The sequence below is a fragment of the Bombina bombina genome, chromosome 1, assembly GCF_027579735.1.
Source record: "Bombina bombina isolate aBomBom1 chromosome 1, aBomBom1.pri, whole genome shotgun sequence".
NCBI classification, from domain to species: domain Eukaryota; kingdom Metazoa; phylum Chordata; class Amphibia; order Anura; family Bombinatoridae; genus Bombina; species Bombina bombina.
In genome coordinates, this window is record NC_069499.1 from 1,569,478,651 (window position 1) to 1,569,496,829 (window position 18,179).

An 18,179-nucleotide genomic window follows, 5' to 3' on the forward strand; every position below is an offset into this window, starting at 1 on the left:
GTAGTGTCAGAGTCGCCCAGGGTAGCTAAAACCTCCTAAGGGAACAAATGGAGGTGTTAAAAAAAAAACTGAAAGAAAACAACCTCAGGATCAAATAAAGATATTATTCCATCTGAGTCTGAGAATTCTCACCCAGATAATACCGAAGTATCTTCCTCTTTCAGGTAACAGGGAAGAACCATTCGGAATAGCAACTACTGAATCAATCACCCTAAATGATTGAAAATAATTCCTCTAGTAATGTTTTCTACCTCGTGGGAAAAACAGATAATGCATGAAATGTAGAGTAACTCCGGGTGGAGTGTGAGAGGAAGCGCAGGGCACTGCATGTGGGCCATAAAATTTTGTGGGACACTATAGAAGACATTTGTGGCATAGTTTGACCATTGTCAACAGACTCCTAAACAGCAAACGCCTTAGAAGGAGTAGGTTCAGAAAAGAGTGAAAAATTTTTAATAAAAATTGACACATAAAAAAACGTTACTGTCTCTTTAAATTTTAAATTGTAACTTTTTATTTTTGTGTGCAGAGATGAGTTATATTATCACGCAAATATTGTAGCACCTACTTACACCTCAGTTAAATCTTGCTGAGGTGCCCATCTGTCCATCAGTACCTAATACTTAAATGCAAGGAAACTCATTCAACACTTAGAACTTCATGTTCCTAAAAACATAACTTAGTTCCTAAACAGATCCGGAGCGCAGCTGTAGCGCTATCCGGACCCACATATATGAGACCACTAAGTACTGTGCTAGAAAAGAATAACAGCTGTACCTTCCGATGAACGGAATAAATGAAGCGAGTGCAGCCTAAATCGGCCTCAAACATAGCTCCGCCCCTCGTGGGCGTGATAACACTCAATCTCTGAGTCCCATTATAGTAGTGCCTAGAGATTGAAGATTGCGCAACTCAAAAAGGCGCCAAACATAACCCCGCCCGTCGTGGGCATTACTACATGATCTCCCGGTCGCCATTATTATTTTTAGAGATAGGCCACCGGGAGATAACTGAACCCTTCATTGTGAACCTGGGGGCAAATTGTAATACCGTATGTTAGGTAGTAACCAAACAATCACCTCTCCCGAGCCCTTTTATATCCAGCTCGGTCCAAGTGATTAAACACTTTGTCTATATAAGCCCCCAGAGAATCCACCTTCTAATCTTCTCAGCCCCAGTGCCTGCTAATAACATGCTGTCACAGGATATATATATATATATATATATATATATATATATATATATATATATATATATATATATATATATATATATATATATATATATATATATATATATATATATATATATGTTTATGACCCAGAATAAAAAAGTCAGCACTTAGCTTTAAAATCTGCCCGACAGCAGGGCAACTCAGCATGTTTAAGAGGTCCTCTCCCTCCCATAGCCCTGTGGATAAAGATAAAGCCTGAGTCATCTTACTTAGGCTATCAGGATAAGGGCAGCATCAATGTATGGGAGGCGCAGTGAGAATTATGTCCCACAAGTTCCCATTGCTCTAAAGTGACCATTGCTCTACTGAAGAGACTGATTTGGACTATGTCTACACCCTAGAACAAAGCAGCACTCTCTGGCACTACTTTAAAAATAATAAACTCTTGATTGAAGAATCTTTTCTAACACCTCACTTTATCACATCCTATCACTAACGTAGGCAAAGAGAATGACTGGAGTGGGAGGGAAGGGAGGAGCTACTTAACAGCTCTGCTGTGGTGCTCTTTGCCTCCTGCTGACCAGGAGGTGAATATCCCATTAGTAATTAAGTTGATCCGTAGTTTCGTGTCTTAAAAAAGAAAATACTTTTTTTTGGGGGGGGGGGGGGGGGGGGGGGGGGCAAACTGGGTACTGGCAGATAGCTGCCAGTACCCAAGATGGTGGCAAATAGATAGCGGGGGGAGGGTTAGAGAGCTGTTTGAGTGAGATCAGGGAGGTTTGGGCCAATGGGGGGTCCATCACAGCTGAATAAATATTTTGTTAAAAAAAAAAAAAAGCCTTTTATTTGAGTACTGGCAGACTTTCTGCCAGTACTTAAGATGCCGGAAATAATTGTGGGGGAGAGGGATGAGAGCTGTTTGGGAGGGATCAGGGTGTGGGATGTGTCTGATGGGAGGCTGATGTCTACACTAAAGCTAAAATTAACCCTACAAGCTACCTAATTAACTCCTTCACTGCTGGGCATAATACATGTGTGGTGCGCAGCGGCATTTTGCGGCCTTCTAATTACCAAAAAACAATGCCAAAGCCATATACTGTATGTCTGCTATTTCTGAACAAAGGGTATCCCAGAGAAGAATTTACAACCATCTGTGCCATAATTGCACAAGCTGTTTGTAAATAATTTCAGTGAGAAACCTAAAGTTTGTGAAAAATTTTACTTTTTTTTTTTTTTGATCGCATTTGGCGGTGAAATGATGGCATGAAATATACCAAAATGGGCCTAGATCAATACTTTGGGTTGTCTACTAAAATATATATATATATATATATATATATATATATATATATATATATATAAATATATAATACATATACACACACACACGTCAAGGGATATTCAGGGATTCCTGACAGATATCAGTGTTCCAATGTAACTATCACTAATTTTGAAAAAAAAAAATGGTTTGGAAATAGCAAAGTGCTACTTGTATTTATTGCCCCATAAATTGCAAAAAAAGCAAAGAACATGTAAACATTAGGTATTTCTAAACTCAGGACAAAATTTAGAAACTATTTAGCATGGGTGTTTTTTTGGTGGTTGTAGATGTGTAACAGATTTTGGGGGTTAAAGTTAGAAAAAGTGTGTTTTTTCAAATTTTTCATCATATTTTATAATAACAATGTATACTAAATTATAAGATATGATTAAAATAATGGTATCTTTAGAAAGTCCATTCAATGGCGTGAAAACTGTATATAATGTGTGGGTACAGTAAATGAGTAAGAGGAAAATTACAGCCAAACACAAACACAGCAGAAATGCAAAAATAACCCTGGTCCCAGACGGTCAACAAATGGAAAAGTGTTCTGGTCATGAAGGGGTTAAAGGGACATGAAACCCAAATTTTTTCTTTCATGATTTAGAAAGAGCATGGGATTTTAAACAACTTTCTAATTTAATTCTATTATCTAATTTGCTTTATTCTCTTGATATCCTTTGATGAAAAGCATATCTAGATAGGCTCAAGAGCTGCTAATTGGTGGCGGCGCATAGATGCCTCGTGTGATTGGCTCATCCATAGGCATTGCTATTTATTCAACAAAGAATATGTAAAGAATTAACCAAATTAGATAATAGAAGTAAATTGGAATGCTGATTAAAATTGTATTCTCTATCTGAATCGTGAAAGAAACAAAATTGGGTTTAATGTCCCTTTAAGCCCAGCGCAGTTAAGACAGCATGGAACGCCCTAACGGCAGGAAGGGGTTAAGCACCTGTCTAATTACAGTAATTTGCTGCACCTTTATACGCAGGCTAGAAAAGTAAACAAAAAAAGTTACCTCCCAATCTTCAAGGTTCTGAATAGCCACAAAGACACATCCAGCCATATAGAACAGCTTCCAGGCCCAGGTATCTAGAAAACATATTCAGCACAGGGTAAAAGGACTAGCAGATAACCAGTCTGGGCTTCTTGTTTCATTGCTAATCCAACAATACAGGTCACTCTACAATGGGAATCACTCAGAGGACCTGCAGGCAGGGGATGCCTATCAGGCTTTGAAGAAGTAAAAGGTATTTGTAAAATATGGTGCAATGTAAACTTTCATCAATGAAAGTGCCCCTGTTTTTAATAGTATATTTAAAAACCGGGCACTAATTGATGAAAGTTTACATTCACTTTAAATATAGAAAATCCCTTTATTACCCATTCCCCAGTTTTGCCTAACCAACACTGTTATACTTTTTACCTTTATAATTACCTTGCCCCCGCAGACTGTCCCCTTATCTCAGTGCTATTTACAGACTTGAATTTTAGCCAATCAGTGCTGGTTCTTGTATAACTTATTCTCCACAGGAGTGAGCACAATATGATCTATATGGCACACAAGAACTAGCACTGGCTGTTGTGCAAGATTTAAAAAGCACTGAGATAATGGGCACCCTGCAGGGGCTAAGAAACAGACAAACTCAGAGGTTAGAATGATATTTATTTAACAATCTTGGTTGTACAAACCTGGGGAATGGGTAGTAAAAATGTTATCTATCTTTTCAAACAATAAAAAAAATCAAATAGACCGTTAACAAATAAATGCAGATAACGGGTTAGGTATTGGGGAAGCCATAATGTTGTCTCCTACCTGTACTATAGTAAGCTGCAGCTAGTCCAACCGATGAGATTCCTGTAAAGGAAAAAAGATTTATTATTTTTCATACAACAAAAAGAGGATACACAAATAACAAATTAGGTTTTCTTTTTATGTTATGATGAATAAAATCTGAGCAGAGCAGTAATTCTACTATGTGTTTAACCTCTTTGAGGGTGATAAACACACAGTGTGCAGGGTCTAATGAATTAGAGCATGTCATTTTTTGACGATTGTGGCCCTTTAACTTGTTCCCAGTCAGTTGTTATACCAGCTGCATAGTATTAAATATGTGCAAATTACTTGTTTATGTTTACTATTACAATTGAAATAGCTGGTTTTGCTCATTGAACCTACCAACAGTAACAAAATATTCAGTACCTAAGTATTGGCTTTTGTGTATAGAGAGACAGATAAGATTACCCGGTCTGTTCTTCTTGTAGGTCCATCTAAATGGGTACGTTATTGAGAACAATAGGCAGTGGTTTCAAAGGGATATGAAACCCACTTTTCTTCTTTCATGATTCAGATAGAGTAGCAATTTTAAGCAACTTTCTAATTTATTCCTATTATCAATTTTTCTTTGTTCTCTTGGTATCTTTATTTGAAAAAGCAGTAATGTAAGCTTAAAAGCCGGCCCATTTTTTTCCCAGCACCTAGGTTGCTCTTGCTGATTGGTGGCTACATTTAGCCACCGATAATCAAGCGCTGTCCAGGTCCTGAACCAAAAATGGGAAGGCTCCTAAACTTACTTTTCTGCTTTTTCAAATAAAGATACAAAGAAAATGAAGAAAAACTGATAATAGGAATAAATGAGAAAGTTGCATAAAATTGCTACTCTATCTGAATCATGAAAGAAAAGAAAATGGTTTCATATCCCTTTAATGAGCAAAAGCAGGAACGTCACGTACAAACAACAAACAAACATATTGTTTATACTGTGCACAGTTTCCTTACTACATATTAAAGGGACATGAAACCCATATTTTTTTCTTTGATAATTTGGAAAAAACATGCAATTTTAAACAACTTTCTAATTTACTTCTATTATATAATGTGCTTCATTCTCTTGATATCCTTTGCTGAAAATCATATCTAGATAGGCTCAGTAGCTGCTGATTGGTGGCTGCACATAGATGCCTCGTGTGATTGGCTCACCTATGTGCATTGATATTTATTCAACAAAGGATATCTAAATAATTAAAGGGACACTGAACCCAAATGTGTTCTTTCGTGATTCAGATAGAGCATGCAATTTTAAGCAACTTTCTAATTTACTCCTCTTATCAAATGAAATGCAAGAATCTAAGTTTAGATGCCGGCCATGTTTTGGTGAACAACCTGGGTTGTCCTTGCTGATTGGTGGAAAAAAATCATCCACCAATCAAAAAGTGCTGTCCAGAGTTCTTAACCCAAAAAAGCTTAGATGGCTTTTTTTTTAAATAAAGATAGCAAGAGAATGAAGAAAAATTGATAATAGGAGTAAATTAGAAAGTTGCTTACAATTGCATGCTCTATCTGAATCACAAAAGAAAAAAATTGGGTTCAGTGTCCCTTTAAACAAATTCGATAATAGAAGTAAGTGAGAAAGTTGTTTAAATTTGAATTTTCTGTCTGAATTATGAAAGAAAAAATTGGGTTTAATGTCCCTTTAATTTAAAAGTTATTGTTATTGAGTCAGTGAAACTAAACTGATGTTCACTGTAAAACATATAATCACAGATAAAAGGGGCAGTTTTCACCAATTTTCATTTAACTGCATGTAGTAGACACTACTATAAAGAATAATTTGCACAGATACGGATATACAAATCCAGTATAAAACCTTTTAAAAACTTAGTTAGAAGCTCCCAGTTTAGCACTGCTGATGAGCTTAGGCTGGGACACCCACTGAGCGCAGAACCTCCCTCTCCCGTGCATATGAAAGAGACATTATACAAACAGAAGCAGTCTGAAGTCTGTATACATCAGTATACATCTAAAAATGTAGGGCTTGGTTAGGTGTCTGAAAATCAGCACACTGTTATTTAAAAATAAGCAAAAATCATCTACAAAACATTTATGCAAAGAAAAATCTAGTGTACAATATCCCTTTAATGATTAACTGACTCATAAACTGAGTATTTATTCTTGGAATATATTTGTGTATTTGGTGTAACTCCCTTTAGTCTTTTCCACCTCTAGTTCTGCCCCTTTTAAAGCACAACCTTTTGTTGCTTATCTCTCTGAATTATTTTTGCTATGATTTGCTTATAACAATAAAATATGTAAAAGCCGGAAAAGTAACAAATTACAGGTCATGCTTTCAAAAGGAAAGTATCAGGAGCAGAGGTGGTAAAAGGAATATGAAACCCCCACATTTATAGGATTATTCAGACATAACACACAAGTTTAAAGGGACATGAAATCCAAAATGTCACTTTCATGATTTAGACAATACAATTTTAAACATTACAGTTTTTTCTATTATATAATGTGCTTCTTCTCTTGGTATCCACAGTTGTAAGGCATACCTGAATAGGCTCAGGAGCACTACTGGGAGCTAGCTGGTGATTGGTGGCTGCCTCTCGTCATTGGCTCACCCAACATGTTCAGCTAGCACCCAGTAGTGCACTAATGCTCCTTCAGAAAAGGATACCAAGAAAAGCAAGTAATTTCAGATTGTATGCCCTACCTGAATCATGAAATAAAGATGTTTAGTTTCATGTCCCTTTAAACAAACTTTCTTAATTCTCTTAGTATCCTTTGATGAAGGAGAAGAAGTACACTGCTATGCGCTAGCTCACCACATCTGGTGGACCAATGACAAGAGGCATGAATGCGCAGCCACCAATCAGCAGCTAGCTCCCAGTAGCGCAATGCTGTTCCTGCTCTTACCTAACTATAGTTTTCAACAAAGGATACCAAGAAAACAAAGCAATTTAGACAATAGAAGTAAACTGGAAAGTTGTTGAAATTGTACGTTCTATCTGAATTATAAAATACATTTTCTGAGTTTCACGTTAAATTATTAGTTCTGGATTAAAGGGACAGTCAAGTAAAAAAAAAAACTTTCATGATTTAAATAGGACATGTCATTTTAAACAACTTTCCAATTTACTTTTATTACCAATTTTGCTTTGTTCTCTTTGTATTCTTAGTTGAAAGCCAAACTTAGGAGGTTCATATGCTAATTTCTAAGACTTTGAAGGCCGCCTCTAATCTGAAAGCATTTTGACAGTTTTTCACCACTAGAGGGCGTTAGTTCATGTGTTTCACATAGATAACATTGAGCTCAGGCACGTGAAGCTCCTAGGAGTCAGCACTGATTGGCTAAAAATGCAAGACTGTCAAAAGAACTGAAATAAGGGGCAGTTTGCAGAGGCTTAGCTATGAGGTAATCACAGAGGTAAAAAGTGTATTATTATAACTGTGTTTTTTATGCAAAACTGGGGAATGGATAATAAAGGGATTATCTACATTTTTAAACAACAAAAATTCCGGTGTTTACTGTCCCTTTAAGAGACAGACTATAACAAGAAGACAGCAGAAGATGAAACATAACATGATGCTTTAGAGCACAAGAGTTATGAATTTTATTTAGTGGGAAAGTTTGAAAGCGATGGTCCAGGCCAGGGTTGAAAAAGGATGCAGTGCATCTTATTGCAGTGACAATATGACCCGCAGGTGGGGATATTAGGGAGGGGGGCGGCTGGGAGTAAACTGGGGGGACGGGGACGGCTGGGACTAAACTGTATGAGCAGCAGATTTATGGAGTGGTTTGGAAGGTGAATATAATGTTAACAAAGGGAGATGCAGATCTTATGGGGCAGGTTAACCTAACAGTGTATCTAATGAGAAGGCCTGGAGGTTTATTGTGCAAGCCCTAGGAATCTGGGCAAAAAGGTCTAAACTTAGCAACGTGTGAGGCTGATTGGAGCTGTAGGTCAGTACAGGTCATGTCGCGAGAGAGCATCTTCCATGTGTCTATTCTGTAACTCTCTACCTTATGTTATCATGGGATATCTTTGAAAGAAATTGGTTTCCAAAGAGCTGTACATAAATGTCTGGAGTAACTTACCAACTAGAAGGGACCATGAACGGATGCCAGGACTCCTCTTTAAATGTAAGAGAGAACCTGTGCGGCTCTCCACCTGCATATACATATCCAATCTGTGCTCTGGTTCTGCAAGAGTTAATGAAACATAAAAAGTCAGAGAGAGGGATAGGAAGGAGGAAAGAGAATGTGTAATATAAACAGATATCATAGAGAATCATTTGGTCCCTAAAATATCACATAATAAATGCTTTTTTTTTGCTATTTGAATCCAGTGAGTGCAGAACATTATCCATCCTCCACCAAACTTTACAGTAGGCATTATGCATTCCAGTAGGTAGCATTCTGCTGGCACCCGCCAAAACCAGATTCTTCCATCAGACTCCTAGATAGTGAAGAGCATATTTGCACTGCTCGAGTCCTGTTTCGCCACGTTTTACACCACGTTAGCCAACGCTTAGTATTGCATGTTTATCTGAGGCCCAGTTCCTGACGCTCATTGATACACAGTTCTTGTGCTGATGATGCTTTAAGTACCAGTTTGAATCTCTGTAATGAGTAATCCAACAGATAATAGGCACTTTTTACGTGATACACACTTCAGCACTAAGCGGTCCGCTCTGCGAGTTTGCGTGGCTTACCACTTAGTGGCCGTTGCTCCTAGACATTTTCCTTTCACAATAATAACACTTAGACCAGGTGCTCTCCCCTAAACCAATCCTGAGCAAACTATGGCTGCTGAGCTAATCAAAGAGATATACGCACATAGCCACAGATCCCCAGCTGTGTTCAGCAAAGAGATCAAAACAACTGATCAGAAGACGAGCTCTTAGTTACCCACAAGCACTAAGGGGAAAAGGTAACTACTGAGGAGGAAAGAACAAAAATAGAACTGAGAGAGGGAAAATAGGGAAGGAAAAGACAAAAATAAAGTGAAATTGATAACAAAATAAGTAAGAAATGAGACAGAACAGCAAGCACAAGAAAGCAGGTAACAAAAAGGTAAAGGACAGAGAAGGAAATAATACTGAAGATATGAGTCAGTAGCTTACATATAGGCAGAATGTACACAAACTCCCTAGAGCTGCCTTCTGCTCCTGTAACTAGTTCCTCCACAGTCACAAAACCTTATAAAATACCTCCTGCGCTGCGCTGCTCCTGTAACTAGTTCCTCCACAGTCACAAAACCTTATAAAATACCTCCTGCGCTGCGCTGCTCCTGTAACTAGTTCCTCCACAGTCACAAAACCTTATAAAATACCTCCTGCGCTGCTCTGCTCCTGTAACTAGTTCCTCCACAGTCACAAAACCTTATAAAATACCTCCTGCGCTGCTCTGCTCCTGTAACTAGTTCCTCCACAGTCACAAAACCTTATAAAATACCTCCTGCGCTGCTCTGCTCCTGTAACTAGTTCCTCCACAGTCACAAAACCTTATAAAATACCTCCTGCGCTGCTCTGCTCCAGTAATGATACCTTCCAATACAGAGTGAGCCAGGAAGAGGAAGAAAGAAAAGGGGAAGTGTGGGCATGAAGTGAGGCTGGGCTCATAGTGAATAATACACATATTACTTAATGTAATGCAATCACACAGCTGCCTTGCACAACAAATGGTTTCACCCTATGCACTAATGGGATCTATCTGAAACAATAAATTATCCCTATATGCTGTAATAGAACCATTTGCCCAGCATTGCAGGGCCAGGATTTCCCACCACTGGATTTAGCCCCTATGAACTATTATGGGTCCCCTTTACAAGAAATGACTTGTCTTCTGAATGTTTAAGGGACCCAAAAAAAACAAAACTATCATCTAAGTCACGGTCACTGTACCTCATGCATATTTCTCTTATCACAGTGGCACTCACTAATAACCTGGAAGATGCCAAGGGTCAGACACACAGCAACTGCCCTCACACCAGAGATGTGACACAGAGACTGCCCTCACACCAGAGATGTGACACAGCGACTGCCCTCACACCAGAGATGTGACACAGCGACTGCCCTCACACCAGAGATGTGACACAGCGACTGCCCTCACACCAGAGATGTGACACAGCGACTGCCCTCACACCAGAGATGTGACACAGCGACTGCCCTCACACCAGAGATGTGACACAGCGACTGCCCTCACACCAGAGATGTGACACAGCGACTGCCCTCACACCAGAGATGTGACACAGCGACTGCCCTCACACCAGAGATGTGACACAGAGACTGCCCTCACACTAGAGATGTGACACACACAGTGACTGCCCTCACACCAGAGATGTGACACACAGTGACTGCCCTCACACTAGAGATGTGACACACACAGTGACTGCCCTCACACTAGAGATGTGACACACACAATGACAAACCTCACACTAGAGATGTGACACACACAGTGACTGCCCTCACACTAGAGATGTGACACACACAGTGACTGCCCTCACACTAGAGATGTGACACACACAGTGACTGCCATCACACTAGAGATGTGACACACACAGTGACTGCCCTCACACTAGAGATGTGACACACACACACACAGTGACTGCCCTCACACTAGAGATGTGACACACACACACACAGTGACTGCCCTCACACTAGACATGTGACACACACAGTGACTGCCCTCACACTAGACATGTGACACACACAGTGACTGCCCTCACACTAGAGATGTGACACACACACACAGTGACTGCCCTCACACTAGAGATGTGACACACACACAGTGACTGCCCTCACACTAGAGATGTGACACACACACAGTGACTGCCCTCACACTAGAGATGTGACACACACAGTGACTGCCCTCACACTAGAGATGTGACACACACAGTGACTGCCCTCACACTAGAGATGTGACACACACACAGTGACTGCCCTCACACTAGAGATGTGACACACACAGTAACTGCCCTCACACTAGAGATGTGACACACACAGTGACTGCCCTCACACTAGAGATGTGACACACACACAGTGACTGCCCTCACACTAGAGATGTGACACACACAGTGACTGCCCTCACACTAGAGATGTGACACACACAGTGACTGCCCTCACACTAGAGATGTGACACACACAGTGACTGCCCTCACACTAGAGATGTGACACACACAGTGACTGCCCTCACACTAGAGATGTGACACACACACAGTGACTACCCTCACACTAGAGATGTGACACACACAGTGACTGCCCTCACACTAGAGATGTGACACACACAGTGACTGCCCTCACACTAGAGATGTGACACACACAGTGACTGCCCTCACACTAGAGATGTGACACACACAGTGACTGCCCTCACACTAGAGATGTGACACACACACACACAGTGACTGCCCTCACACTAGAGATGTGACACACACACAGTGACTACCCTCACACTAGAGATGTGACACACACAGTGACTGCCCTCACACTAGAGATGTGACACACACAGTGACTGCCCTCACACTAGAGATGTGACACACACAATGACAAACCTCACACTAGAGATGTGACACACACAGTGACTGCCCTCACACTAGAGATGTGACACACACAGTGACTGCCCTCACACTAGAGATGTGACACACACACACAGTGACTGCCCTCACACTAGAGATGTGACACACACAGTGACTGCCCTCACACTAGAGATGTGACACACACAGCGACTGCCCTCACACTAGAGATGTGACACACACACAGTGACTGCCCTCACACTAGAGATGTGACACACACAGTGACTGCCCTCACACTAGAGATGTGACACACACAGTGACTGCCCTCACACTAGAGATGTGACACACACACACAGTGACTGCCCTCACACTAGAGATGTGACACACACACACAGTGACTGCCCTCACACTAGAGATGTGACACACAGTGACTGCCCTCACACTAGAGATGTGACACACACAGTGACTGCCCTCACACTAGAGATGTGACACACACAGTGACTGCCCTCACACTAGAGATGTGACACACACACAGTGACTGCCCTCACACTAGAGATGTGACACACACAGTGACTGCCCTCACACTAGAGATGTGACACACACACAGTGACTGCCCTCACACTAGAGATGTGACACACACACAGTGACTGCCCTCACACTAGAGATGTGACACACACACAGTGACTGCCCTCACACTAGAGATGTGACACACACACAGTGACTGCCCTCACACTAGAGATGTGACACACACACAGTGACTGCCCTCACACTAGAGATGTGACACACACACAGTGACTGCCCTCACACTAGAGATGTGACACACACACAGTGACTGCCCTCACACTAGAGATGTGACACACACAGTGACTGCCCTCACACTAGAGATGTGACACACACACAGTGACTGCCCTCACACTAGAGATGTGACACACACAGTGACTGCCCTCACACTAGAGATGTGACACACACACACAGTGACTGCCCTCACACTAGAGATGTGACACACACACAGTGACTGCCCTCACACTAGAGATGTGACACACACACAGTGACTGCCCTCACACTAGAGATGTGACACACACAGTGACTGCCCTCACACTAGAGATGTGACACAGTGACTGCCCTCACACTAGAGATGTGACACACACAGTGACTGCCCTCACACTAGAGATGTGACACAGTGACTGCCCTCACACTAGAGATGTGACACACACAGTGACTGCCCTCACACTAGAGATGTGACACACACAGTGACTGCCCTCACACTAGAGATGTGACACACACAGTGACTACCCTCACACTAGAGATGTGACACACACAGTGACTACCCTCACACTAGAGATGTGACACACACAGTGACTGCCCTCACACTAGAGATGTGACACACACAGTGACTGCCCTCACACTAGAGATGTGACACACACAGTGACTGCCCTCACACTAGAGATGTGACACAGTGACTGCCCTCACACTAGAGATGTGACACACACAGTGACTGCCCTCACACTAGAGATGTGACACACACAGTGACTGCCCTCACACTAGAGATGTGACACACAGTGACTGCCCTCACACTAGAGATGTGACACACACACAGTGACTGCCCTCACACTAGAGATGTGACACACACACAGTGACTGCCCTCACACTAGAGATGTGACACACAGTGACTGCCCTCACACTAGAGATGTGACACACAGTGACTGCCCTCACACTAGAGATGTGACACACAGTGACTGCCCTCACACTAGAGATGTGACACACAGTGACTGCCCTCACACTAGAGATGTGACACACACACAGTGACTACCCTCACACTAGAGATGTGACACACACACAGTGACTACCCTCACACTAGAGATGTGACACACACACAGTGACTGCCCTCACACTAGAGATGTGACACACACAGTGACTGCCCTCACACTAGAGATGTGACACACACACAGTGACTGCCCTCACACTAGAGATGTGACACACACACAGTGACTGCCCTCACACTAGAGATGTGACACACACAGTGACTGCCCTCACACTAGAGATGTGACACACACAGTGACTGCCCTCACACTAGAGATGTGACACACACACAGTGACTGCCCTCACACTAGAGATGTGACACACACAGTGACTGCCCTCACACTAGAGATGTGACACACACACAGTGACTGCCCTCACACTAGAGATGTGACACACACACAGTGACTGCCCTCACACTAGAGATGTGACACACACAGTGACTGCCCTCACACTAGAGATGTGACACACACAGTGACTGCCCTCACACTAGAGATGTGACACACACACAGTGACTGCCCTCGCACTAGAGATGTGACACACACAGTGACTGCCCTCACACTAGAGATGTGACACACACACAGTGACTGCCCTCACACTAGAGATGTGACACACACAGTGACTGCCCTCACACTAGAGATGTGACACACACAGTGACTGCCCTCACACTAGAGATGTGACACACACAGTGACTGCCCTCACACTAGAGATGTGACACACACACAGTGACTGCCCTCACACTAGAGATGTGACACACACACAGTGACTGCCCTCACACTAGAGATGTGACACACACAGTGACTGCCCTCACACTAGAGATGTGACACACACAGTGACTGCCCTCACACTAGACATGTGACACACACAGTGACTGCCCTCACACTAGAGATGTGACACACACACAGTGACTGCCCTCACACTAGAGATGTGACACACACACACAGTGACTGCCCTCACACTAGAGATGTGACACACACACAGTGACTGCCCTCACACTAGAGATGTGACACACACACAGTGACTGCCCTCACACTAGAGATGTGACACACACACAGTGACTGCCCTCACACTAGAGATGTGACACACACACAGTGACTGCCCTCACACTAGAGATGTGACACACACACAGTGACTGCCCTCACACTAGAGATGTGACACACACACAGTGACTGCCCTCACACTAGAGATGTGACACACACACAGTGACTGCCCTCACACTAGAGATGTGACACACACACAGTGACTGCCCTCACACTAGAGATGTGACACACACACAGTGACTGCCCTCACACTAGAGATGTGACACACACACAGTGACTGCCCTCACACTAGAGATGTGACACACACACAGTGACTGCCCTCACACTAGAGATGTGACACACACACAGTGACTGCCCTCACACTAGAGATGTGACACACACACAGTGACTGCCCTCACACTAGAGATGTGACACACACACAGTGACTGCCCTCACACTAGAGATGTGACACACACACAGTGACTGCCCTCACACTAGAGATGTGACACACACACAGTGACTGCCCTCACACTAGAGATGTGACACACACACAGTGACTGCCCTCACACTAGAGATGTGACACACACAGTGACTGCCCTCACACTAGAGATGTGACACACACAGTGACTACCCTCACACTAGAGATGTGACACACACAGTGACTGCCCTCACACTAGAGATGTGACACACACACACACAGTGACTGCCCTCACACTAGAGATGTGACACACACACAGTGACTGCCCTCACACTAGAGATGTGACACACAGTGACTGCCCTCACACTAGAGATGTGACACACAGTGACTGCCCTCACACTAGAGATGTGACACACAGTGACTGCCCTCACACTAGAGATGTGACACACACAGTGACTGCCCTCACACTAGAGATGTGACACACACACACAGTGACTGCCCTCACACTAGAGATGTGACACACACACACAGTGACTGCCCTCACACTAGAGATGTGACACACACACAGTGACTGCCCTCACACTAGAGATGTGACACACACACAGTGACTGCCCTCACACTAGAGATGTGACACACAGTGACTGCCCTCACACTAGAGATGTGACACACACACAGTGACTGCCCTCACACTAGAGATGTGACACACACACAGTGACTGCCCTCACACTAGAGATGTGACACACACACAGTGACTGCCCTCACACTAGAGATGTGACACACAGTGACTGCCCTCACACTAGAGATGTGACACACACACAGTGACTGCCCTCACACTAGAGATGTGACACACACACAGTGACTGCCCTCACACTAGAGATGTGACACACACACAGTGACTGCCCTCACACTAGAGATGTGACACACACACAGTGACTGCCCTCACACTAGAGATGTGACACACAGTGACTGCCCTCACACTAGAGATGTGACACACAGTGACTGCCCTCACACTAGAGATGTGACACACAGTGACTGCCCTCACAGCTACCTACCTATGTTGCCACCGGGCAGAGCTGCACTTCCTCCTGACTATGGAAAGCAGCGAGACTGGAGCACTAGCAAACTCCCTACCATAGACATGAGAGCATCCTGGGTACCAGGCGACACGCCCAGTCAAACTAACCATAGAGTCGTTATGAGAGGGCATGCTGGGATATTGGAGGACCTCGCTATCTAAACCGTATTGCACACCATCCATCTGAGGTGGAAAAAACACGTGACTTCCCTATAGGACTTGTCGCTGCTGTGTCCTCATTGTCACCGAGTCCTCGCTCTATATTAAAGGAAGTCCTCAGTACTGAGGGAAGAAGTTGTGTGCATGAGGAACACAGACAGTGCTGCATGTGACTACTCATGTGTAATAACTTATATCAGTACACGTGTGTCTAAGTATATGTAGGCTTACCAGAAGTCCCACTTTTACTGGGATTGTCCCGGTTTGGAGGAGCTGTCCCAGTGTCCCACCCAGTTGTTCATTCTGTCCCAGTAGGGTTGCCACCTCCAGGTTTCAAATCATGTGTCCGGTTCTCAGACCATCTGAAACCCAGACACATTATTCAAAATGACGGGACTGTGGCTCTCCAGCATAGTTGGATGCTGGTACTTTGTTACATACAGCCCTGCTTAGCTTAACGTTCGTGTCCTTCAAAGTTTACATTTAGTAATACAGGCTGAGTGAGCAGCATAGGGTTTTTTTTTTATTTTGTAGTACCACTTGGTTTATTTTTCTAAACATTTAACAACCCCCCCGACCCCTGGTGACATTGCCGGTAATACACCTTTAGGGGAATCATATGGGTATGACTAGGAAGTACAGACAGGTAGGATTTTTGGCCTGGATCTTGCTTTACTTCATGCAGGATAGCATTTTGGCTATAATCTTCCTGCATTATGGTATAGAGTAGCCTCTTAAACAGCTTTAGCAGGTACATGTTTCTTTTTTACTTTCATTCAATGTTGTATTTATGCCTTATCAGTATTTGGCTCTGTTCCTTAATTAGACACATAAAACACATATTACACTGCAGATATTAAATTGTGAAATTGATAATTATGAAAGTGATAATTATGCTTGATGTTTGGCATTATTTAGAATCTGAGATTTAGATTAATGATTTATTTGCGATGACAACGTAATGGTGCCTTTTTCACTAGGGGGTGGTGTTATGCTCTATTTAAACTGTGTGATTCACTTGTTTGACTGAGGAAGGGTAGAGTATCCACAAAACAGTACACACATAAAAGCTACTACTTTAAAAGGACCGGTAATTGCCACGCCCCCTTGACCACACCCCCACTAGCACCGCACCAGGTGGTCCCAGTTTAACCTCTAAAAATTATGGTAAGCCTAAGTATATGGGATAAACTTACACCGTGTGTTATTCTGCGCACTCACTAAAAGTCACTCATATATCGGGTTTTTAGTGAATGTGCTGAACACTATTACACAGCAGCTCGTGAAGCCGCAGATCTGATTGGTGAATCTAGCCCACGGCCAAGCGCACAGAGGTCACGTGGTTCTTGTGTAACCTGGTAAGGAAGAGCTGACATCTCATTGGTTACAGAAATAGGACCCTCCCTTGCATGAACACTATTGGCTGTGCGGTGTGCCCGTCACCTGGCAGCTACTGGTGGTGTAACAAAGGCAGAGTGACAGCAGACGGGAGGCAGTGCACATTCGGTCACTGACTGCTGGGCTCTCGGGACTCGCACACGGTCAGCGCAGGACATGAAGTGTGAGAACTGCACCAAGACGGTAAATATGCCCCGGGGGTCACCTCATCTGCTGCTCTGCACATAATCACATTTATACACATCTGATTATTTATTATTGTCATTATTTAGTATTTTATACACATCTGATTATTTATTGTCATTATTTAGTATTTTATACACATCTGTTTATTTATATACACTCTGTATTATTGTCATTATTTAGTATTTTATACACATCTGATTATTTATTGTCATTATTTAGTATTTTATACACATCTGATTATTTATTGTCATTATTTAGTATTTTATACACATCTGTTTATTTATATACACTCTGTATTATTGTCATTATTTAGTATTTTATACACATCT

General features: G+C 42.8%; 2 protein-coding genes across 4 annotated transcripts in view; one reads left to right on the forward strand and one right to left on the reverse strand.

The window, feature by feature from the left end:
* LOC128656110 (cytochrome b-245 chaperone 1 homolog) overlaps positions 1-16,194 on the reverse strand; it is a 50,418-nt gene extending 34,224 nt beyond the window's left edge. The window contains exons 1-4 of one of the 3 annotated variants that reach the window (XM_053709820.1): positions 16,085-16,194; positions 8,384-8,488; positions 4,318-4,359; positions 3,520-3,593 (exon numbers count right to left, since the gene is read on the reverse strand). In XM_053709820.1, coding sequence (XP_053565795.1) covers positions 3,520-3,593; positions 4,318-4,359; positions 8,384-8,468 — 201 coding nt within the window. In that variant the 5' untranslated portion in view covers positions 8,469-8,488; positions 16,085-16,194. Of the gene's footprint in view, positions 1-3,519; positions 3,594-4,317; positions 4,360-8,383; positions 8,489-9,620; positions 9,656-9,803; positions 9,824-16,084 lie in introns of those variants that run through there. The other 2 variants (XM_053709838.1, XM_053709828.1) reach the window with 2 other exon arrangements.
* Positions 16,195-17,455: 1,261 nt separating this feature from the next.
* Positions 17,456-18,179, forward strand: part of NARF (nuclear prelamin A recognition factor) — an 81,852-nt gene continuing 81,128 nt past the window's right edge. The window contains exon 1 of the mRNA XM_053709850.1: positions 17,456-17,847. Coding sequence (XP_053565825.1) covers positions 17,821-17,847 — 27 coding nt within the window. The 5' untranslated portion in view covers positions 17,456-17,820. The remainder of the gene's footprint in view (positions 17,848-18,179) is intronic.